Source organism: Castanea sativa, chromosome 1 (assembly GCF_040712315.1).
Source record: "Castanea sativa cultivar Marrone di Chiusa Pesio chromosome 1, ASM4071231v1".
NCBI classification, from domain to species: Eukaryota; Viridiplantae; Streptophyta; class Magnoliopsida; order Fagales; family Fagaceae; genus Castanea; species Castanea sativa.
In genome coordinates, this window is record NC_134013.1 from 1,632,060 (window position 1) to 1,657,486 (window position 25,427).

The window sequence follows — 25,427 nt, forward strand, 5'->3', positions numbered from 1 at the left end:
TAAACTATACCTCATGTTACACTTTATAACCTAAACTTTTTTAATGCACTTTTTGCACCTTAAACTGTAACCCTTGTTACACTTTACAGCCTGACATTAAATTTGCTGTTAACTTAAATGGAAAAATATGATATCACGTGAAAAGACTTAATTGCCCCTCTTCTCAATACTTAAAAATAATAATAATAATAAATTATACTTTACCACTTTAAACTATACTCCTTATTATACTTTGCACTCTAAACTTTGCATTTTCATCCAATTTAATAGCAAATTTAACGGTAACGTGCAAAGTGTAACATGGATCATAATTTAGGGTACAAAACGTGCATTCAAAAAGTTTAGGGTACAAAGTGTAACATGAGGTATACTTTAAAATGGTAAAGTGTAATTTCTCAAAAAAAAAAAAAACCAATCACATTTATTCAATAAAAATTACTACACAACAAAGATCACCAAACTTTTTATCTTATTAAAAATTAGAGAAAAAAATTATCAAAAGAAGTATTAAATTTATGTAAGAATTTTAAGATGACTAATTACGTTTACTTTAAAAAAAAATAATTTGACTAATTATTTATATTTTATGAAAAAAATTGTGTTTAATTTTAAATATATCTATACATATTCATTTGTTACATGCTATTTTTTTAAAAATAATTTGAATAAATTGTTTATATTTTTATAATAAAAATTGCGTTTAATTTTAAATACACTCATGTTTTTGCATAAGTTATATGCTAGTTGATTATAGTGGGAAAAAAATTAAATGCAAAACTTATAAGACAAAAACCACAAATCTACTTTATTATATATATATTTTTAGCTAAGCTCAAATTTTATTTTATTTTAAAGTCTCCATTATCAAAATTAAAATAAAAGAATATTAATAAATACTACAATTATCTATTAATATCTACTATAATTATTAAATAGGAAAAAATGTTATTAGGTAATTATGATATTTGTAATATTTTTTGGATACGTAGGCCATGGGAGAGGGCGAGTTGAGATTTGAACCACAAATATGAAACGCCTCTATAAGAGCATCTCCAATAGACTATTTAAACCCAATTTTGGAGAGCAAACCCACAAAAAAATCAACTCCAATAACCTCTCCAAAATCCAAAAGTAACCAATTTTTTTTTTAGAGTTGCTGCAATAGCTCTCTTGACCTGGAGAGCACTGTAGCAATTCCAAAACAATATAATCTCTTAAAAAAATACCAGGTTTAATAAAAAAATATTTTTTCTCTTTCCTTTTTGTTCACTCGCCTCCCTTCTCAACAAAACTCTCTTCCCTTCTCAATAGAACTCATTTCTCTCTCTCAGATATATCTAAACGGTAATAAACAATCAAAACACAACACAATCTTGTTCTCATAAAACCATTTTAATTACAATAACAAAACTGATCTGACCCAATCTTGAATGCATGCACTTTGCTGTGGGGAGGAGGACGAGCAGCAGTGTAGAGGTGACAGTGGATGATGAGATCTGGTCTTACTTGGCTGATCAAGCGACACTTCTCTCTCTCAAGATTTGGTTGATCCCTATTGGCCTTCGCAAAGGTCCTTAGCTTGAGTGAGGCAAGTCTTCCTCGAGGGTGTGATGGCGGTACGTTGGAGTAAGGTGGCAGTTTCTCTCTCTCTCTCTCTCTCTCTCTCTCTCTCTCTCTCTCTCTCTCTCTCTCTCTCTCTCTCTCTCTCTCTCTCTCTCTCTCTCTCTCTCTCTCTCTCTCTCGGCTATTCCTCTTTTGTGTGTGTGTGTGTGTGTGTTTGACGAGAATAAAACAAAACGAAAGGTCTGTGAAAAATAAGAAGGGCCGGTTATGTATTCTCAAATAAAATGTGTGGACATTAATGATAAGTTTTGTTTAAGGAAAATTAGTTATAAATTAATGAATAATAATAACAATAACAATAACAATAATTTGTTAAATTAAGCTTTGATAGGTTTCTTCAAATGAAATAAGAAAGGTATACGATGATTTAAGGAATATAAATAATTAAAAGATAAAAATTAGGCAAATGATAATAAGTGTGGTGTGAGCTTGTATGGTGGACTTCTTCTTCTTTTTTTTAATGATTATAAGTATGTTAAGTTTTTTTTAAAGGAAATTAATTATAATTTAATGAATAATAAGAAAAAAAAATTGATCTAATCGTGTGATAAACTTTTTTTAGTGATAAGTGTGTTAAGTTTTTTTAAAAAGAAATTTATTATAATTTAATGAATAATAATAAGAAGAAAAAGTATTGGTCTAAACATGTGGTGTCTGGTGGATTTTTTTTAATGATAACTATGGTAAGTTTTTTTTTTTAAAATAAATTAATTAAGTTAATGAATAATAATAAAAATATATATGATTGGTCTAAACATGTTGTGTTAGAAATTTGAAAAATATAGTTGATGAATGGGAATGAATAGAGGAAGAATAAAGAAATATTAAAAAAATAATATAAAAAGATTATAGAAATAATAAAGAAATAATATTTTAATGAAATAGAGAAATGATAGAGAGTCTATGTATTTGAAAAAGTAGGTAGGTAAAAGGTAGATGTAACTGTTTACTTTTCAAACAGTACAAAAATTTGGAGAAGCTGCTGGAAATACTCTGATATCACTTAACCCATGTCTTAGAATGACTTTTCTAACCTCCATTAATCATTGTTTTTCACAAGCACTTCCAAATGCATTGTTTTATTATATATATATATATATATGAAAAAAAAATTGTGTAGTAAAAAGGGAAATGAACTAATATCTTTTTTAACTGTGAAATGGTTTGTACAATTATTCTAGAAAGACAAAAATAGTAGGAAAATGCATTACAATTTTCTTCCCAGTTCCTATCTATAATTCTATATACACCATAAGTAAGGCTGTGCAAAAAATATGCTTGACCCGCTAACCCACCCGACCTGTGCAGGTTAGTGGAAGGCAGGTTTTGCTTGTTAAAATGTTGGGTTAGCTTGACATGCGAGCTGAATTTTTAAAACCTGTCAAACTTAACATGCCTGGAAAATATTTTACCATATTAAATAGCTTAAGGTGTCAATTTTTTTGTGGGTATTTGTTTTTTTTCTTATGTTTTTATTTGATAGAAAATCAAGAGCTATTTGAAAGAATACCTACTAAAAATTTCTATTTCATAACCTAATTAAAGAAGTTCCAATGTAAGCAAGCATATCTTATTAACTCTCACATCTCCACCCACCCTATTGAGCAAAAACTAACTTTCTACTAACTCGGAGACTGTAGAGATTGGTCAATTGGTGATGGTTTAGAATTTTTTCAACTTGTCCAAGGAGATTTGGTAAAAAGTTTAAACCTCAACCTTCTTCCAACTCAAGCCATACACAACTTCACGTAACTCATTAAGCAGAAACTACTTATATTTTAGACTAGCCAGATGATGGTAGAGATTGGTCAATTGGTGATGGTTTAGAATTTTTTTCAACTTGTCAAAGGAGATTTGGTTAAAAATTTAAACCTTAACATTCCTCTAACCCGACCCATACCCAAACCCATCCATATAAGTTTAGATCTAAATTGTTTAGTTTTACTTTATAAACGGATCTATAAAATAGTCTCTCAATACTTTTGTGATATAGACATGGGTTAGAACTTAGAAACTAAGTATAGTTAACCATAGTTAGTACACTATGGTGAAGATCTTCACTCACACACCTCATCCCAGTCATTCATCACACCCGGTTCGCAAGAGAGAACTAATAAAATAAATAAAATGAATTTGTTACTATTTGTATTTGTTAATACATGAGAACCAGACGGCGTTAAAAGGTTCCGTTAATTCAAATAACGCCGTAAGGGGATTCAAACGATTAGACGGACGGAGTTGACGGATTATATGAGAGAAGCAACGAGGGCCCTCTGATTATTGATGGACGGTCAGGATTGGACAGTTGAAACGTGACGGAGAGTGAGAGAAACGGGTATAAAAACTGAGTTTTGAAAGAAAGAAAGAGAGAGAAAGCCATTCGTTTTTATCAGAACAAGAACAACAACAAGAACAAGAACAACAAGCTCTGTCTGTGTAGCTTTGTTTCGTTCTCTCTCTGTGATTTTCTCTCTCTTTTTTCTTTCAATTACTTTCTTAGAAACCAAACACGAAAAATTACGACAGCTACACTATAAAAGCTGAGGATCTGGATTCTGAACCTCGTAAAGAGTGAGAGAGAGAGAGAGAGAGAGAGAGAGAGGTTTGTAATTGAGCACAGAGTTCGATTTTATAACTTTTGCTTTCTAAATAATCTTCGAAATAATAACTCATTTTTGGTGTAAATTTGTGTTTCACAGAGTTGAGAACGTGGTTTCTGTAGCTGATTGCGAAGAAGATTGTGTTAATTTTCATTGAAAACAAGAATTTTAGAGTTAAAGAGGTTTCCAATTCGAAACAGAGTTTGATTTCTTTTTTCCTTTTGTCCGATTTTCTCATCCGAGATAGTAACAACATTTGTTTGTGTTCGATTTGTGTTTCACAGGTTGCATTTCGGAGAGATTTGAGCTGTTTTTTAAGGAATCTGAAACTTTTGTTTTGTCGTATGAAAAAAATTCAAGAGCAGTTATCTGTTGGAGAGATTAGATTCTTACATGGAAATCGAAGATTTTCGCTCCGAAATGTCAACATTTTGTTGAAATCTGAGTAAATACAGGTGAGAGAAATTAGTATCTAAATTCGAAGATCAAGAAAAATTTCAAGTATTGGTTTTGTGAATTGAGCTTAGGAATTGAATTCCTTAGCGGCTTTCACTGGCAAATCGGATTTGAAAATTGAACCTCTGTAACCAAACACTAATTTTTTCCAGCTGGTTCTTTGTTTTTGTGCAGGGTATAGGAAACTACTGGGTTTCTCAGATAGTGATTCGGTGAGATTTTCAGGTAATGCGTTCAATTCCATGACTTTCTCCGATAATCGGTGCGCATTTGAGTCAGTTTCTCCGATGAAAATCCCAACTTTTTTTCCTTCTTGTTGTTGATTTTGGTCTGTCTTCCCTTGAATTTTCTTCAAAGAAAAAGAAAAGCTCTCCGTTTGAAAATTTCACTTCACGGTTTTTTGAATTGTGAAATGCAAATTCTGAGTTCTGACACAACGACCCTCTGTTTGGTTTCCGAGAAATCTGAGCAAAAGAAAATGAATTTTTTTTTTTTTTTTTTTCTGAAAAAAATTTCATATCTTTGAGATCCTCATAACCTTCAAATGATGTTCCATCATACTCAAAACGCAAAATCTCCACCATGATTTTTTGTTTCGTAAATCTGGACCGTCCGATGATTCACAATCTCTCTCCTTTGTTTCCATTTTTTTTTGTGGGTAGCCCCAATAGCCGTATATCCAAAATCCAAACTTTGCTTTGTTGTGCTATGCCTTTTTGGTGCTTCTTATTAATCTTCGCACTTTTTATTACTACTAAATTAGTACAAGTTAACCTTTGGGTTATATAGAAAGTTAACCTTAGTTACTAATTTAACTATGGATGGGACAGCTGTGTATAAAAATGGATAAAGACTCTGTGCCGAGGAACAACACCAACAACAACAACAACAACAACGTTAGAGGAGGAGGTGAAGCGACGTCGTCGTTTTTGAGACCAAGTATTGATAGTAGTAGGCAACAGGCAACGACGTCGTCTGATTTCGGGTTCCAGTGGGGGAATCGCAAGCGGCTTAGGTGTATGAAAATCCAGGTCAAGGACAAGGACCACGACTCGGCCGGACCGGTTCACAGGACCACGGTTCGCGTGGACCGCCGGGTCGTCCGAGCCGATAAAGACTCGTCGAATAGTCACCCCAGTAATAAAGGGTATTTGAATCTGCGTCACCGACCCTCTTCTTCTCCCCCACCGCCACCTCAGCGAATTCTCAGGTACACGCACACTTTGATTTAAAATCTCTCTCTCTCTCTCTCTCTCTCTCTCACATATTTTTATGCTATAGTAGCGGCGCGTGTGAGACACGCTACGCTGAGTCGTGGAAATTTGGCTGTGCCGTTGGGTTTTTTTTTGTGGGTTGGGGTGGTTGGGGAAGTGGTTGATTGGGCTGTCTCTGACTTCTAGATAAGTGGCGCGTGGGCCAGCTTCGCGCTTTTTATAGTTGTGGATTGCTGGATCATACGATTGCTTTTTTAATAATAGTAAATAGTATGCCACGAGTTTTTAACTATTTTTTTTTTACCCTTTTTTTTTACCCTGTGCTTTTAAATGTTTTTCTAAACCTATTTTTGGTTAGTCCGTGATTTCACTTTTAATTTGCGTTTAATAATCAAATCTTTCTAGGATTTATATTCTTGTTGTTTATTCTAAATTTGTGGCTGATTTTTGTTTTTGTTGTTGTCTTTTTGTCTAAAAACACTGCCTTCATCATTAGAAAGCTCTTTGAATGGAAAAATTAAGGTATAGTCCTTTTTTTAGGTATTATATTTGAGTTTTTTTAAGTAAATTTAAAGATGTAGTTTTTTGTTCAAAAAAAAAAAAAACGATGTAGTTTTGGAAGCTATATATAAGGAACTGCATTAGTCAATAAGTGGATAAAGTTTTGCTGCATTAGCAAATAAGTCCCTTGAATTTAATTTAATTATAATAAGGGATCTAAATTCTAAGGTACAAAGGTAAAAGCCGTACAATACTTCAGTCTTATCAACTCATAATGCGTCTTATTTTAGAAAACTTTATTGCAATGTGTGTGCATTTATGTTTGAGAAAAATAAATAATAATAAGAACTATGAAAAGATATACTAAGATGTATTCTGATGGCACGTGACACTCATTCCATTAGGTCACGTGATATTACTGTGAAATGAAAGTCTTGTTATCCGATCAGTGCTCTGTGACTATGCTGCAATTTCTGAAAATTCATATAGAAAGATACTTTTTTCACACTTTAATGGGCTTGTTTTGGATTGGCAAAAATGGGCGGATATGAAAGAAGTGGAATGGTGGGCTCCCACTATTTTTCTACTTGGAACTTTGTAAAATGCACATTTTAAAGGAAATGAGTGGTTGGATGTGGACCCTCAGATATGCGGTACATAAAGCCACAAAGTAGATTCCTCTAATTAAAGATATTTGAAATCTTCTTTTAGGCCCTCGTATCCCCAAAGGACAGTAAACAATAGAAGAGATATTATTGCCAAATACTTACTTTTATCTTCCATTCTTGTTTTAATTCTATTAATTTGTTTTATAACTTTTCGTACACATTGTAAAGTTGGGTTAAATTGCTATTGTTTGTTTGTCCCTAATTTTTTGGTTGAGTGGGTTTAAGATACTTTAACTGATAAAGTTTAGATGGTTGAATAAAGTAATTGATGTCTTGATATGATGATAAAGTACTATTATTAAGAACAAATGCTATGTTAAAACTCTAAAAAAAAAATATTTTGTTTAACTTTTACTTTATTTTGTTCATCTACAACCTTTTCTAAAGCTTTATTTATTTATTTTTTTAAGTAGAAATATACTTTAGTCTCTAGCTCACTTTTAACACCAATCAGTGGGACTCACGCATGGACCTAATAATTTCTTGTGCCTAATTGGTTTGTGGTGAGTGACCTTATACAGATTTTACATGTGAAATATCAGCTTCAAATGTGTCAGTTTTGTCAAAATCTTGAGTTAGATGGACTTAAATGCTGCATTGAAATTTCACCTTCAATGTTACATTTGGGCTGAATAACCGTACTGCTTATTTTGTCCGCTTGGATGGTCAGGAGCGTGAAGATTTATCGTTCAAAAGACTTGCTCATTGTAAGTGCATGAGGGGGCCTCTTCCTGTTAGGAATTAAATATGTTTAACAGTTTAAGGTAGGTTTTTCATGTGGTAAATTTTGCTTGAGGTCTAGATAAACTGACAAAAGTGACAATCTGATTCATGAATAACTTGGAAGAAAAGTTAAGTTGTAATATTGTATGTTTTTGCTGAAAATTTAGAGATATTTTTATGATGAGAGTATGATATTTTTTTGGGAAGATTGTTGCTGACCCTGAAATGGCAGTATGTGCTATAGAAAAAATAGTAATATTGTATATGGTCATGATTTGAATGGTCCAAAATTAAACAAAGATTAATTTATCTTTCCTTGAGCTTGTATGAGCCCCAGCTTTTTAAATCTGGATAAGGATGAGCTTTTATTGTCACCCGACAATTTCACATATATTTGTTTTCTTTTCTCTTTTCTCTTTTCTCTTTTGGGTATTGATGAAAACTTCGTTCACAAGTCCTAGTCATTGTTAGTCTCCTATCCTTCACAAAATTGAATTTTTTTTTCATGTGTTCAAGCTTGAGTTTATGATAATTTGAGGTGTCTATCATTTTCTTTCTTGTTTTTAAATGACAATGAGCTTGTATTATTTGTTGATTTTTCTTATTATATAGTCAAAGGCTGATGATGAGTTTAAGGGTCTTGTGCTTTGCTGTTTTTATGAGCAATAGTTTGGTGTTTGTTTTTATATAATGATTATTTTAACTTCAATTTAGCATTATTGGCACTAGTATGTTGCCTCGCAATCTGTCATCATTATTAGCATATTTGTTCTGTTTTCTATGTTAGGTATATATATATTACTTACCAAACAATAATGTATTATTTTATGTAATGGTTGATACAACATCTATCATATATATTCCTATGATTGGATTTTGGGTTACACCTAATGGTAGAGGAATGTTGTATATGCCTAACTGTAACACAAAATACCACCTCCTTCCTAACCCAATATACATATGACTTTGGATCCTCAACCATATATTATCTACACTGAAAGAATATATAAATCCCATTCATATATTCCATTAATGATTCTCCTCCCAAACTTAAACTTGTAAGGATCAACTAGTCAACACAGAATGGGAGAGCTACAAGGAGTAAAGTAATGTTTAACTTGCAAGTTGCAAAAACATTATCTATGAATATGTCAAAGCGAAAAGCCATTGGAATTTCCACCTAGCCCGTGACATGTGTAACAACGCTATGTCTTCTTCACCACACCTGATCATTTCCCACACTGCATCTCATCCATAATATACCTTTCTGCCCAAACACTCCAACAACAGTGCCTCCTCACAAAAAAATAAAAAGACCTGTCCAAATTTTTACTGACTTTTGTCTAGATCTTGTAACAACTTTCATGGGATCGGGAATTTTTACTAATTCTTATTTAGAGCTATTACTAACAATTTATTACAGTAACTGTCACATTAACGTATTTTTTTCTATTACTAACAATATGTCGTATCAGCACGGTGGAAATTACACTTTTCTGCCAGAGATACGCCAATTCATAGCCGTCCGATGACATGTCGGATTAGGAATCTGGTCCACCCCTACCCCCACATGCCACTCCACTTTTCAACACGTAGCTATATTATTATTAGTTCCTAACACACACCCAAAAGCCAATTCTCTTAATCCAACGCCTCAAAACTTTCCCATCAAACCAGCTGTTCAAATCTCTCTCACACACACTCCCCTCTCAAATATCTTAACTTTTCATTAAAGAAAACGAAATTAACATCTCTCTCTCTCTCTCTCTCCTTCATTTTAAAAGCAAAGACGCAACAAAAAAAACCCACCCCATTTTGTACGCAAAACACGACGAGATTCTAGCCCTCCTTTCCTTACTACTCACACACCCACCCACCGATCTAGATCACCCACAAAGGTTAATTTCGTAATTTCCCCTTTAACAACTCCAAAAAAAAATTTATTTTTACCAAAAAAATAATAATTTAATTTTTTTTTGGGTAAATTTATTGTATGATATATTTCTACCATATGGTATTCATATATTTTTATTATTTTTTGGGTTGTATTAGGAACTCTGCTGAGATTACTTCAAGTGCTATGAGAGGAGGCCAAAGCAACGGAGGAGTTGTGAGGGGAATTGTTGCCTCACCGGACAGAGCGGGTGCGCACGATAAGAAAGTAACACACACCAATCACAATAGCCACCACCATCACCATCACCATCACCAGAATGAGAATAATATCAATAATCATAATAAGTCAGCGGCTGCTGCTGGTTCGTCCGAGACCGCGCACGATAGCAAGAAAGGTGGTGGTGGTGGCTCGTCGTCTGGGGGTAGCGGTGACGCTGGTGTAGCGGGTGCAGGAAGTGTTGTGTGGCCTCCAAAGTTCGTCATTGCTTTGACCAACAAAGAGAAAGAAGAGGATTTCATGGCTATTAAAGGCTCTAAGCTCCCTCAGAGACCCAAAAAGCGTGCCAAGTTCATCCAGCGAACCCTCAATGTAAGCCCTTTTTTCTTTTTTCTCTTCTAAAATTTTATTTTATTTTTTTCCAACCAAAATAAAAAATTGAGAGTTCAATTCGTTAGGGGCAGTAGTTTATTGAAACAGTCCAATTAAAATAAAAAAAAAGTGTTTAACAAATAATTTGATTATTGTAAACTTAAAATATAAGGGTTTTTTTTTTTAATAAAAATTATGCTCTTGACTAGCTTAAAAAAACTCTTACCAAACATGAGGTTGCAAACTTGCAAGCGACCTTTTTTATTATGTTGGTTTTGGGGAATAGGACACGGTTTCTGAGGAGTTAGTTTTGATGTTTTATTCATCAAAGGATAGACCAATTTTACCAAGTTTAATAATATTTTTTAGCTCATCTGGCATTTTCCATGTCCTGCTATTTTCAATTTAGAAAATCAGTAAAACAAATCTTTTGGTAAAAAAAATATTAGAAAACGAAACGGTCCAAGTCTACGCAAAGTTTTAAGTAATCGTGGAGTAGAAATAGGATATCCGTGACAGTTTTAGTTTCTATAGGTAGGACTATATATATTTTTTATTTTCGAGAAGTATTACTTTCGCGACAAATCATTTGAATAATTTTATAACAAATTATAGATAGTAAAAATTGTTTCACAACAAATAATAAATTGTTATTAGTTGTAATTGAAGTCAATTTTTTGCTAACCAACAATTGCTAGGAACAACCTGTCATTCTAGAAATCTTTGAATATAACATTTTTTTTTGTGGGTGAATAGTGTATTTGTAATTTTAAACCCGTGTCCGGGAAAATTTCTAGGAGTGGCTAGACCGTACAGATAGAATTGTTTTATTTGTTAGTACTAAACTGCTAGTACTGTAGGTTTTTTTTTAATCTTTTTCTTTTTTAAAGTTTGGATCTGCTGCGCTTTTGTTGTTCTTTGATTGGGAAAGCTGGAAAAAAAGGTAAACACGTGTCAGTCACGGCGTGGATGTGTAACTAACAGTGACCTAATGTTTGTTACCGCTTTGAGTGAATGAGTAGGGACCGAACCAGGTGCTTCGGAATCATGCTAATTTGAGCTTTGTTATATGAGGAATATTTTAATATTTTTCACATCTACTATTTTTTTTTTCTTTTTAAAAACAAAAACTAAGAAAGATAAGAATTGATAAAGATTTTGTTTCAGCACACGCGTGAGACTAAAGCGGATAATTTAATTAAGGTGATTAATTTCATGAGAAAAGAGATTGTTTTATACTATATTTACTAATTTAAAGTTGTTTATGTCACATGGCATTACTTGTATTTTTTAATTAGTAAGAAAAATAATTCTTTAATCTTTACCATGAAACGAATCTATTTTTTGGATAGGATGATACGAAGCTTTACTTATTAAAGGAAATGGTAAAAATGTTAATTCCTCGTCAAGAAATGGATGGATTAAAAAAGTTCTAAAACACGGGTTAAGCTCTTCTAGAAAAAAGAAAAAAGAAAACAAGAGATATTGGTTAAGTTTATTTTTATGGTGATACTTATTGGTACTCCTGTCTTGTCATGGACATTTTGGTTCGTACCACTTCAATCTATGTGCCCATCTGAGTAAACATAGCCGTTAGATCTGAATAAAATATGTTATTTTGTGTGTAAATTATGTGGAGAAGCATACTAAGCAAATCATGGATTCTGAATGAATTGTGATTTTGCTTTAGACAAGCGGCTTTTGCTATGCCTTTGTCGGGTCCAAGTGTCTAAACACGAGGCTTAGTGGGCCCATTCCCAAAATTCCCCACTAGGGCCACTACAAAGTTTTTTTTTTTTCCTTGGCCAACTAAACTCCAAATATGTTACTACTTTGGAGCGATGTCATGCCGTGACATAGTCAATCATATCATTTTCCTAGACATAAATGGTTGTGAAATATGTAATGGATGTTGTCTAAAATTTTAAATCTTGTAATGATAATGGTGCTTACTAGGTTAAATATTGTAGCTTAATTGACATTACATTATAGTTATTTAGGTTTTGAATTCTTAATTAATGAAGTATTCATTAAAAAAAAGTGTTTAGGAATACAAAAGGCACTCTCTAATTGGGAGAGGCACCTACACGTGTCAGTTATTGTAATTTAATAACCGGTTTGAAATCCGGATGGGAGATGATGGGGGAACCTATTGAAATTGACGGTTCATACAATACCAAGTGTACGGTTCAGCACTTTTCAGTGGGGGATAGAAATTATGGTTATTGGGTCAAGGACTGGGCCACTTGTGGCCCAAAATAAAGTGCCGACATAAAGGGCATTGAGTGGACAGTTATTTGAGTCACTTTTTTATAGTAAAATCTCCTATTATTAAGGGTATTTTAGGCACTCTAACAGCCTTTTGATTATTGTGGAAGTTGCATATTGTTTTCCAGCTTTGGACCATACTGGCCAGTGGACAAAGCGCAAAAGGCACATGATGGCCACTATGTACATGCACTTAAGCATGGCAAGGAGGTAGGGTGAGATTGGATCTTGTGTGATTTGTTTACGTCGGTGGGTCGAGTTAGGATGGGGTGGAGGTGTTTTGTCAACCGACATGAGGTGGTTTCAATAGTAATAAGATAGAGTTGTGAGAAAAGAGGATTAGTTGCATTATGAGTGTTGAGATAGAGAGAAAAATGTTTTGGGATGGTAATAGAATATATATTAAAAATTAAATTATAAACAGGATGTGTATAAAAAAGATTAAATTATGTGTGTGTGTATATATATATATACTCGGGGTGAGGTGAGGCAGGCAAAACATCTCCGATTGGGCGTGTGACATTTTCGCCATCCCCAACTCTTGGTTCAATTTAATTTTTAGGAAGCATTTTACTTTTTTGCTAGCTAAATTTTATATAAAAACAACATACATGGTGAATAGAGAAATTATATTCAAGCATTTATATTTGCGAATTGCGATGTTTCTTAGAACGCTATTAATACAATTTCTGATTAAAAAAGAAGAAATAATTACAAAAAATTAATTATGAGGGTGCCTTGTGTAAAAAATTTCCATTCAAACTGGTTGTCCTAAGTGTGTGGAAGAAGTCATTTGCCTCCTTTGTTTTTTTAACGATTGGGTATAAGAAATTGATCTGCTTCTGACTATGTTTTCTTTGCTGTAATTTATTCCACAGCTGGTGAGCCCAGGAGCATGGTTGTGTGATCTGACCCTGGAACGATACGAGGTCAGGGAGAAGAAGATATCCAAGAAGGTACACTTTGCTCTTTCTAACTTAAAATTTTTTTTCTTCCCCTTGTCTTTATAGTGCGGACTGCCTGCCTTATGCAGCCAAAATTAATATAAACTTCTAATGGTAGAGTATATTTCTTATCTTTATTGCAACAAATATAAACTTTTGAAGCAAAAACCACAAATGTGGGCTGGGGTAACTCTGTTAAATGTATCACGGTCTATATCTCTGGGCTCTATACAGGTTTATTAAGTGAAAATGTTGAATCTAGTGCATGAAGTTCCCTTTTTTTTTCTTTTTTTCTTTTTTTTGAGAAGCGAGTGCTTAAGTTATTTGTATCTATTGCAGAGACCAAGAGGGTTAAAGGCGATGGGCAACATGGAATCTGACTCTGAGTAGAAGACTAACCCTTTGGAAAGTGAAAATTGTAGGATTGCAAGAAAATATAGTGCTCAATGATGATGAGGAAAATGTGAGAAATGTTAGAACTGTGTTGATCAGCATCACATTTCACTTATTGAAAGAATGAAAAGATAAATTTTCAGTTATTTTTTTCTTTTATCTGTAGCCTTTTAGTGTTAAAAAAAAAAAAAAAAAAAAAATCTATATCTTAATTTGTCTCCAAGATAAAGTTGAAACACTGCTCAGCTTAGGCTTATATGCCCTAGATCTTGAAGGCAACATTTCATCAGTCAAAAGGCCTAAACCCAATTAGTAAGTTTAGTGTCTTACTGTAAAAACCAGACCTAACTTTTCATCATCCAGAGTCTGTTGATCTTGGTCATAATGTTTACATCTAAAGGGGGAGACAAATTTCGCATACTTATGTTGAGGAATGCAGAGAGGGCCTTCTCCAAACAAAAGCTAGAGCTTTCGGTTGAACTTGGAGATCATAGCTCAACATTTCTATAGACTTGTCAAATTTAAGAGAACTTAATAGCCATTTCTGTTTAAGATATCCCAGTCCTTATTCTTTCTGCTATACTCAACTACCAACTTTTTCAATGGAAGATTAATACATTGCGCACCTGCTTCGGAGGATGATTTAAAGACCTCTATGTTGTATCTAATAGCGGAAAGGCTTTAGGCACTGATGGCTCTTTTCGTTCTAAACATGCCTTGGATTAATGTTGGGAGTAAGAGCAACGTAACTTTCATATGAACCTGTAACTAAAATCACTTTTATTTGCAACAATTAAAATATGTCACCATGGTGGTCATGAAAAAAATGGTGGAGATTAAACTGTGTTAAAGAATCGGTTTCAAAAGTATCTACAACTAACGCCATTTATCAGCAACAAAACAATAATAGAAGGTCATCTTAAATTTTTTTTTTTTTTTTTTTAATGAATATGCTTAACCACCACTTCATTAATGGCCATGGAGGGAATATATATATGAAACTTTAAGGAACAAAATCAAAATGACCTCAAATTATAAGTGTATAAATTGTAATTTAATATTGGGGTAAATATATTTTTAGTCACTATATTTTGACTTTTTTTCATTTTAGTTCCTACATTTTAATTTTACCACTTTTAGTCCCTAAATCAATTAACGCATTTCATTTTAGTCCTTTCCTTTAGCCCACTAACGGAAATTGCTTAGGTGGCAAACTGAGTACATTGCTGACACATTAAATATTGACGTGACCAATTAAAAATAAAAAAAATTTAATTAGCATTAAAAAAAATGTCATGTCAGCTTTTAAATATATAAAAAATTTATTAATCAATTTTAACGAAATTAAAAAAGAAAAAACAAAATTAAAAACAATAAAATACATCTCTAATTCACTTTAAACAAGAACACAATTACAAATTTAAACATCAACACAATCACATAAAGCACAAACCCAGAACCAAACACAATAAACACAAACTCAAATTTAAATATTACCACAAGATCACAAACAATCTATCCTCCACAGGAAACAAACTATCCTCACAAAGCTCATTCCATTTTGCCAAAAACCCATATCCCAAATGCATCGAAAACACCCAATTCGTCAATAAAATCCTAGAAATCCGAGGAGAGAAGAAACACCCAAATACCAAATCCACATGGGTCAGATTTGGGAACCGAAAAACCAACCGACCCGATTCGAGAAAGTGCTAAGATAAGAGCTTTAGAGTTCGAACTAAATGGCTTTGGAGGTTAAGCCAGCGCTTGCAAACAAGGGAGATTGAGTTGTGATTGGAATCTGGGAGTTTGGAGAGAATTTGGAGCAGGGTTTGGTTAGAGAGTTTCTGGGTCAGGTCGGACTTGGATTTCGAGTAATTGAAATTAGGGTTTGGGAATTTGGGGAAATTGGAAATGGGGATTTGGGGATTTTGGGAAATTTGGTGTTTTTGTTGTTGTTTTTAGTGGTGGGAGTGATAGGAGAAGAGAGAGATTGGAGTTGCATGGTGAAGATAACATGCTTAAGAGGCTTAGTGTTTTTGAGCCACAGGTCTGACCAGCTTAGTGGTCGTCTTTTTGGTGCAAATGACATCTTTTTTTTTTTTTTAGTTTTGAGTTTTCTCAGATTTGAAACTCATACACAAACTCAAACTCAACTTCGACTTCGACTTCATGGTCTTCGTCGTCGCCACTGCTATCGCCGAGAATCATTTGCTGGTGCTAGTAGTGAGTGTCAAGACCCAAATCCATGAAACATGAATTTAGATGTATGACTATATTGCTAACCTTACCTAACTCAATAAAATAATTTATTTAAACATAGTTCCATAAATCTCCAAATAAACAATGCTACTGATAAATCTCTTACAATAATTAAAATCCACAATTTATAATAATCTCCAAAATACTGTGAAGTCTAAAGCGGAAATGTAAAAATAACTAATAATCCTTTCAAAATTCCACAAATTGGAAACAATCTCCACTATATAAAACGTGAATTACCAAAACAAAGGTAACTAAAATTCTATGAGTCTTCAAGTAATACTGAAGTCGCCTACAACTTATACGCTCTACCTTGCACCTTACAAAGCGATCAAAGGGTTCTAATTCCCAACTACACTTTAATCTGAAAATATTAATTGATGGGGGTGAGCCACACATCTAGTAAGTAATTATACAGAATACACAACGGAATAGAGTCAAACAAAGCACGAGTTTGATTTCACAATTTCACTCAAAATATCCAATATAGTTTTCAAAACATGTAAAGAATCACTTAATACACATATAATCAAATCTTAAAGTCTTTTGGAAACACATACAAATAATTGATCAGAGCACAGTGTCACATATTCTCACATACAATCCTGTGAGCAGATACCAACATCTAACCCCTGCTGGTGAGGGATCAACACATATTCTCACATACAATCCTGTGAGCGGATTTACACATATATCTGATCAATTCTAAAAACACTCATATTGAGTCACATATCACAAACAATAAAGTTTATACAATATATAACAAATTTCTCAATATTAACAATTGTTCCAACAATAAAGACATATTGAATATCACAATATCAAATTGAAACATAAATCAAAAGATGCTTGACTCTCTTAGGGAACGAATAAGAACTGAAGAGTTTATATAAATATTTTTACAATTCTTGAGTAAGTTTGAAAATCCAGTTTGTTGAAAGGAACGTCTTAAATACCGTTTGAAAAACAAGAATATGATTTCGAAATCACTTGGTTTGAAACAATTTAAAGAACAAAAATCTTTTTAGAAAACTTACTTTGAAACTCAATTATTTTTAGAAAATAGTTTTGATAGGGTACTAATTTTGCCTATCTCCAAGTCGTCCATAAAAGTCGTCCGTAACCCGGCTGGAATTGTAAACACCCTCTAGAACCTACCTGCAACTATCTCGTCCAAGCAAGAAGAGTTGTGGACGAGATAAGCACCACCAGAGAATAGGCGCTCCACCAGAGAATAGGCGCTCCACCAGGGAATAGGCGCTCGTCCAGAGCGCGGACAACCTCGTCTTAAAGGAGTTTGTCTGTCAGACGAGACAGCCCCTGCGCAAGTGCCAAAGTATACTCAACTAAGGAATTCCAGGACGAAAGTATCATACTTAGGAAAATCTCCGAATATAATGTGATAATTCCTTATCCCACGCATAACTGTCAAGTATCCATTGTGAAATAGAAGAAATAACTCCTAAACGGTTATGGGAGTTACATTTGACCCTTGCGCCTCCTTGAATCCAGGGGAGGTTCCAATTTCGATAACCGTCTATGAAGGCACTATATAAAGACTGATTCAGACAAGGCAAAGGTATGTGGATTTTACTCCAAAAAAGTTGGAACTCCAAAAATATAGAGAGAAAAACTGACTTTGCCATCAGAGGATTTTTGGCCGGTAGCCCCGGTCACCTTTGATTTGCTTTTCCTTTTTCTTCAGGCTACAGTGAGAGCAAGTGGTCCTTTCAAGTCCGAAACATCCAGCCTACTGATCTTCTTTGCATCATCAAGTTTAGTTAAAAATCATCTTTTAAATGAGTTTTGGACATTCAAAACATTATTTAAAATTCGAAATTTCTTTTAAAACATTATTTAAAAGCCAATTAAAATTTCTCTTTCAGTAGTGTAAGAATGCTTTTTGATAAACTTTTAAAAAATGTAAGCTTAAAAATATAACTTTGAAAATCTTTTAACTTCTAAGAACCTAAAGAATAAAACTTGTGCATATTGTGCATAATTACTTACCGCACTCGAATCACTCTGAAAGTCCAGCCAAAATAATCTCCAAAGAGCCTCAAGACACTCTTAAATAGGATCTATAATCAATCATGAAAATATACTCAATATTCTCTACAATCATAAAGCTTATAGAACTATACAACTAACTCACTATGATTATACTTTGTTGAACTTATTAATAACACCAATGTAAGGAATCTTTGCCCAAAATGTTTCCTTGAATTTATCAAACCTTAGAGGCAGTAACCAATATATTGTAAACTCAGGATTTGATATATGCCCCTACAAAAATAAACCCTTATACGTTATTTAAGCTTTAAAATCTTGATTTTTGCTCTAGAATACAAGTTGTAGTAACCCTAGGATTTAATATATGTAGATATATAAAACCCAAAGAACGTAAAAGCCTATTTCAACTCTAATATATAACCTTAAGGCATAGCATAATCTCAAAGAAAGGTCCAAAGGCAATGTTTTGCCGAAATCTTTGACTTCTTCTATATCCATTATATATATATATATATATATATATATATATATATATATATATATATATATATATATATATATGTACAATCCGACGGAAGACTTAAACCAAAATATTAATTCGTGAAATCCCATGGCTCAATCTAGAATTATTTATATATCCTAATGAACAATCTAGCATCTAATGTGGATACCCAGCGGCAAATCTAAACGTTAGAATATAAATTTTAGGATCAAAATCAAATTTCTAAATAACCTTACAACTTTTAATTTTTTTTTTGTTCCTAATTGTGAGAAATCTTACCTTGAACAATTTGATTGTCTCTTCAATTGTATGTGCTCTAACTCCAAAGAAAACACCTCTTAGTCTCTTAGATAAAATCCTGACTATCTCTTCCTCTACCCTGTAGTTTGTATTATAAGAAGTGGGCTTAGTGGGTAGCGGGCTGCAGTAATAATTAAAAAAAAACCTATAGTCCATCAATTATATTTCAAAGAAAATTTTTAAATAAAATTATGTGGGGTGTTACAGTGAGGGTAGGCGTGTATGTGAGTGTGAGGGTGAGGTTGATGAGCATGGTGAGGTGGCAAGATGCCAGCGCTGGCACCATCATGTGGGTTTCTAGGCAGATTCGAAACCCCTCTCTCTCCTCACTTTCTCATCTCACTCTCTCTTTATCTAGGTTGAGTTTGTTGTATTTCTTTTGGATTTTTGTTAAATTTGAAAAGGGATAATATGGGTTTGTGAAAGGAAATTTTTTAGATCTACTGTTATTGTGTTTTTTGTGTTTGTAATCTTGTGTTAATGTTTAAATTTGAGTTTGTGTTTTTTGTGTTTGGTTCTGGGGTTGTGCTTTATGTTCTTGTGTTGATGTTTAAATATGTGATTGTGTTCTTGTGTGTTCATGTTCAAAGTGAATTAGATCTAAATTAATGTATTTTATTATATTTAATTTTTTTTCTTTTTTTAATTTCATTAAAATTGATTAATAATTTTTTTTTAGAAGCTGACATGACATTTTTTAAATGCTAATTAAAATTTTTTATATTTTTTAATTAGCCACGTCAGCATTTAATGTGCTAGCAATGCACTCAGTTTGCCATCTAAGCAATTTTTGTTAGTAGGCTAATGGAAAGGACCAAAATACATGTTAATTGATTTAGGAACTAAAAGTGGTAAAATTAAAATGTAAAAACTAAAATAGAAAAAAAAAAAACCAAAATATAGAGACTAAAAGTGCATTTACGCCTTTAATATTTGTATTATAAAACCGCCTATTGTTGTGAAAAGTTTTGTCTCTAGATTTATTTGTAAATCTAGAATGACATGGTTATATAATCAAGTCCTCCTTAGATTAAGAAAGTTACTCCAAAGAAGTTAATGCCACGTTCAACACTTTCGTACACAATGTTTATAATTCTACCACCGCGCACCCTTGGCGCGATGATCATTTTACAAGTATAAATGTTTATGAGGAATAATGGCCGGGGTTCAATTCTCTAGGATGAAGCTTTACATGCATATATACACTTAGATTAGAGTAGAATAGAATTTATACCTTGTATAAAAATATAAAAACCTCCATGTATTGCAGAGTCTAGAATCCAAATCAATTTCTTGTTGGAACACTATTTAAAGCGTATGTTTGTAATCATAAACTAACAGGCTTAAGCATTAAAAGTTCGTTTTTTGAATGATTTCACTACCTCAACTTAATCAACTTTCATTTTTTGAAGAAGTTAGATGGAAATGTGTTGTATCACTTTGCTCGAATATGTAGCACTTACTAATAGTAGGTTAGACTGTTAGAGACCTTTTTGACGATAGGAAAAGCCTGAGGAAGAGTGATCTATTATTACGTTCATGTTGATTATTGTTAGAAAGGTTTTTTCACACATGTTTTATGGATGCCGTAAGGATATATATATTAGATTCCATTGAACATAAGTTGATAACTAGTTACAATGGAGACATTGTTTTTAAGTTTTTTTTTTTTTTTTTTTTTTATGTGAAAACAGAAAATAGAGATTCACGATTGTTTTTCCTTAAAAAAAAAAAATTATATTTTCAGTAGAAGATTGTGGAATGCCACTCCCAACAATTATATGATTAGAAAAAAAATTGCCTTCTTCTAAAAAAAAAAAGAAAAATTGCCAGTTTGCATGCCGAGCTTAATTGGGAAAGTGATCAAAGACAGAGGGTTGAAGTTTTCAATTCTAAAGCAAGGCCACTGTATAACATATTCGGTGCTATATATAGAATTGTTCTTAACCACGTGACATGTAGAATGATGACTTGTAGGAGGACTAGGAATTTCGTCTAGAATATAGAAGGCTTGTATAAGGATTAAATTTTTTGTCTAGTATGTACAAGATAAGCATGTGAGAAGTTTCGTGAATATTTACAAATAGTAAAGAGATAGTTTTATCGATATTTACAAATAGTAAAGAGATAACTTTATACTTGTGTTAGCCTTATCACACGCGTTTTGTACATGCGATGAGGCTTTTTATTTTTATGTTTTTGAGTATAGTGTCATAACTTCCCTTTTTTTTTTTAAAAAAAAAAAATTTTGGATAAATTTATTTTGAAGACATGTATTAGTAGGAAAGTGTTCTATTTTGTAGGCATTTTAAGTGGAATTGGAGATATATTTTTACCGGGTTGTTTTCAAGTTTTTTCCTTGTTAAATGTATGGGTTAGGAGTATTTTTAAACCATATAAAAGTGCAATTCAAAAAGAAAAATTCTCTTATAAAAGTATAGATAACTACTTATCTACATCACCTAATAGGCTAATATACAAACTTTTATTTTATTCTTTCATGAAAGCTATACAGAAGTGTATAATAGTTGTGATCCCTTCTTAGCTTGTAACTATTCATCTGAGACACTTAATGCGTTACACGACTCTTTAGTTTTTATAGTATTGCATCTCACTTTAGCTATATAAAGAGGTGTCATTCTTTTACACCACAAATAACAAATATAACTGTTTAGCAAAAAAACACAAAAACAAAAAACAAATATAACTTTCTTACTCCATTTATAGCTTATCTTTCAAATGATCTTTTGTGTTAGAGCATATGTTGAGTTCTTTTCATGTTTTTGATAAAAGATAATGTTTTATTTTGCCTTCTATTGTGCAAATGTTTTCTATTAGTGTACTGTTTGTGTTAAGTACACATTTGGGGTTTTTAGGCATGTACTTCCCATTTGGTTGAATAAAATACAAATTTATGGGAAAAAGAAACATCAATAGTTCCACACAAACCAAAGGATCGGGTTCCTTAATTCTGGCTTACTCTCTCGAAGACCACCTTGTAAAAACTCATCTTATAAAGTTGATTTTTAAATCTTAAAAGGGAATTCCAACTGAACCAACTATTTGACCCTAACAGACCTCCCCTAAATCTCACATGATTTGCTATGAGAGGGTAGCTATATATCCCCCATAAAAAAAAAAAGAAAAAAAAAAACTAAAATTGTCAAGCTCTTGGGCCAAGTTTTTTCAAATTTGAAGTAATTAAAAAATGTGTTCCCATTTCAAATTTGGGGGGGGGGGGGTTTGATTACTTGATTGATGTGAGTGAAATAACGTTTTGTTAATGATAATTGTATTAAGTTATTAACCAATTCACGAACTGGAGCCCACAATAACCAAGAATTAGGTAAGCAATGAACGCAATCAATTATCAAACTCAACCCAAATTAAGCCAGCTTTTATGATCAGTCATCAGTACTCTGTCTAGGTAAGGAAACATTAAAAAATGTGTTCCCATTTCAATTGTACAAACAAAAGCAAAAGCAAAAAGGACGGTGAGAAAAACAGTACTGGTAAGCGAAATTAGAGGGGGGACATAGGATTAGCTAACACTTTTTTTTTTAATTATTAGTTACTCTCAGATACTACATACTAACGTACTTTTTCTTCTCATATAAATAATAAGTTTTACCATAAAATTACTTAGTAAGATCTACTATTTATGTAAAAAATGAAATTACAAATTTATGATACCAAAAGTACGTAATAATTTCTCACATTTTGACCCTTTGCAGAACTTTGGCATAGGAATTTTCAATACGAACCAACAGATATTCTAGCCTTAGGTGTCAGTGTGGTATTATTTTTATAGTTCCTAAAGGTGCTTTCCACACCACTCCCACTCATGTTATGAATCCATTGTGAATTCCAACACATAAATAGTATATAGTGTGAATTAACAATTGTTTGGACACGGACAAACCTTCTTAATTTAAAATACCGTGACACAAATTTGGTACGTCATAAAATACACAATTTGGTACATCATAAAATTCTTTCAAATCATATATAAAAAGTGAACTACTCCAATATCACACAATTTATTCCCTTCTATATTATGAAAATATTATAAATACAATTCTCCAGCATTATTTTGAAAAGAATAATGCAACAACTTTAATATTATATTATATACCACTCCCAAAAAAGAATCACACTCCAACCGTATGAAGTGCGCACCAATGCATTATTATTCTCTTGCACCCACCAACCACATGGTTGATGCATTTTCACGGTTCGACTATTTCGGTACAGAGAGTACTTTCCTTCAAAGTTTTTTTTGGTAAACTTTTTCCTTTCCTTCAAAGTTATTTACTTATATATTATGATTTTTTTTTTTTTTTGCATACTTCTCATTAACATTTGTTTGATTATTACCAATCTCACCGCATCACTACTTAGAGCCTGTTTAAATACCACTTATTATTGACCAAAAAAAACACTGATCGCGCAAAACGTGCTTTACTTGCCGATATCTAAACATACCCTTAATGCCTAATTGCCTCTCACATAGCATACATAAACAACTATGAAAACATCTTTATTCAGATTTATCGCTTAGTACATGGGGTGACAATGACACACCCAAATACATTAGGTGTGCCATTATGTGTTTCAGTTTTTGTTGCAGTTTTAATTATGCCTTGTCCTACTCTATAAAGACAAAGCCGTTTCAAATTCACCACAAGGTAGGAACACGTGATTCTCTTGAATAATTGGCAATAGGTGCAGGGGTAAATCTGTAAATAAGCGTAAAGACAATTAACTTAAGAACTAAGAAATTTGGTCAAGTTCTTAACAACGAGGACCCAAGTGTGACAAAGTGTTGATTTTGGTTTGAATTTATTCTCAAGCATAAAACCCATCACTATCTGGTCCAGAACGAAAGTGATAGAAACCCAATACTATACTCCCAAACACAATATTCACAAATTCCAGGCTTTCATTATTCAAATCAGGAAGGCAAAATTAACCACCCCACCCAACATTTTTTAATTTAAAAAAATTACACACTAAAACCGTTTGGTAACGATGGAAATGAGTATAATATTATTTAATAACAGAAAAGTTGAAAGATCTGTTTCGTATATGTATTTAAAAATTAAAAATGATTGTTTGAAAATATTTGTAAAAATATGTTAGGAGTAAAAATGTTAATTAAAAACTGAAAAGGTTAGTTTGAAATCACAAACCAAACACCCCTAAGAAAGGCTGCAAAAGTTTTGTTAGTTTCAAATCAATTCAAATCCCAACTTTTCAAGAATTGGCAAATCCATTAATTTTTTTTTTTTTTGAGGATCAATCAATTAAAATTTCGAAGGTTTAAATTGGTATAATTTAAAAATTTTAGAGTTAAATAAAGTAATGATACCATTAAATTTAAATTGAAACTATCACTATAAGATGAGGTTTCAATTTACCAATTACTTTTTTATTAAAAAAAAAAGTATATTTGTTATTTAACTCATTATAGGTTTCAAAGGTAAATTTTAAACAAAATCTCACAATCAATTTTAATATTCAGATAGAACAATTGTAATTACATTGATATTAAAACCACAAAAATCCAGACACAATTTTCTTATATCCAAAACGTTTATTAGTTTTCAGAACTACTTTTCTTAATTCAACCTTAACTCAATAAATAAAACAATAATTAAGCTAAAAAAATAGAACAAACCGTTTACACTTTTTTAACCGCAAGAGTGAAAAAATAGGAACCGCATAATTAATAACAGAACGAGAAAAACACAAACACAAAGAAAAATCTCAGATCTAAAATAAGAAGAGGAAGAAGAATAATAAATTATTTACTACAAATGATAACACGTTAATAATCGTCTCTCAAACCATAGACAAAATAAAATCCATCACGACGCATTATATAGATTTTTCTACCGTCTGTGCACCACTACCAAACTCTCTTCACCTACATAATATCCATATCACTCCCTAATAAAAACAGACATAAAGAAAATTAAAACCCGAAAACATACCAAACTAAACATATAAGCAGAAAAACCCAAACGACGACTCATAAACATCGCGACCAATGAGCGAATGACGCGTCACGATCACGATCACGAACGAACGAACGCCTCAGATCCTGAGAGAAGATCCGAAGACGAGAGCAGCGACGGCGGCGAAGAGAGCGGAAGCGACGGACGGAGCGATGGCGGCGGCGGGGGAGGTTGGGCTGGGCGCGGGAGCCTCGACTTGAGCGCGAGCAGCTCCGATGAGAGAGAGAGCTGTGAAGAAGAGGAGAGCCATGTGAGCCATCAACGAAGCCTTGGAGAGAGCCATTGATGAATGACTGAATGAGCGAAAATCTCTGTTTAGGGTTTCGAGTTTTTGATTGAGAGAGAGAGAGACAGAGAGAGAGAGAGAGAGAAAAGTGTTTGGGTTTGTTACTTTGTTTATGTGTGTGTAGGTGAGGAAAAGGAATTGTTGTTGGGAGCGTTTATATAGGGAGAGA

The 25,427-nt window shown here is 32.8% G+C and overlaps 1 protein-coding gene across 2 annotated transcripts; it reads left to right on the forward strand.

Moving 5' to 3' along the window:
• The first annotated feature begins 3,996 nt into the window (after positions 1–3,996).
• On the forward strand, positions 3,997–14,021 carry LOC142613296 (uncharacterized). Of its 2 annotated transcripts, none has more exons than XM_075785598.1 (8): positions 3,997–4,225; positions 4,323–4,396; positions 4,508–4,678; positions 4,854–4,904; positions 5,510–5,889; positions 9,838–10,270; positions 13,417–13,494; positions 13,822–14,021. In XM_075785598.1, the coding sequence occupies exons 5-8, from the start codon at positions 5,522–5,524 to the stop codon at positions 13,870–13,872; spliced, it is 930 nt and encodes a 309-aa protein (XP_075641713.1). In that variant the 5' UTR covers positions 3,997–4,225; positions 4,323–4,396; positions 4,508–4,678; positions 4,854–4,904; positions 5,510–5,521; the 3' UTR covers positions 13,873–14,021. The 2 variants fall into 2 exon arrangements, with proteins under 2 accessions (XP_075641713.1, XP_075641704.1); XM_075785589.1 differs by having other exon boundaries at positions 4,325–4,405.
• Positions 14,022–25,427: the final 11,406 nt, after the last annotated feature.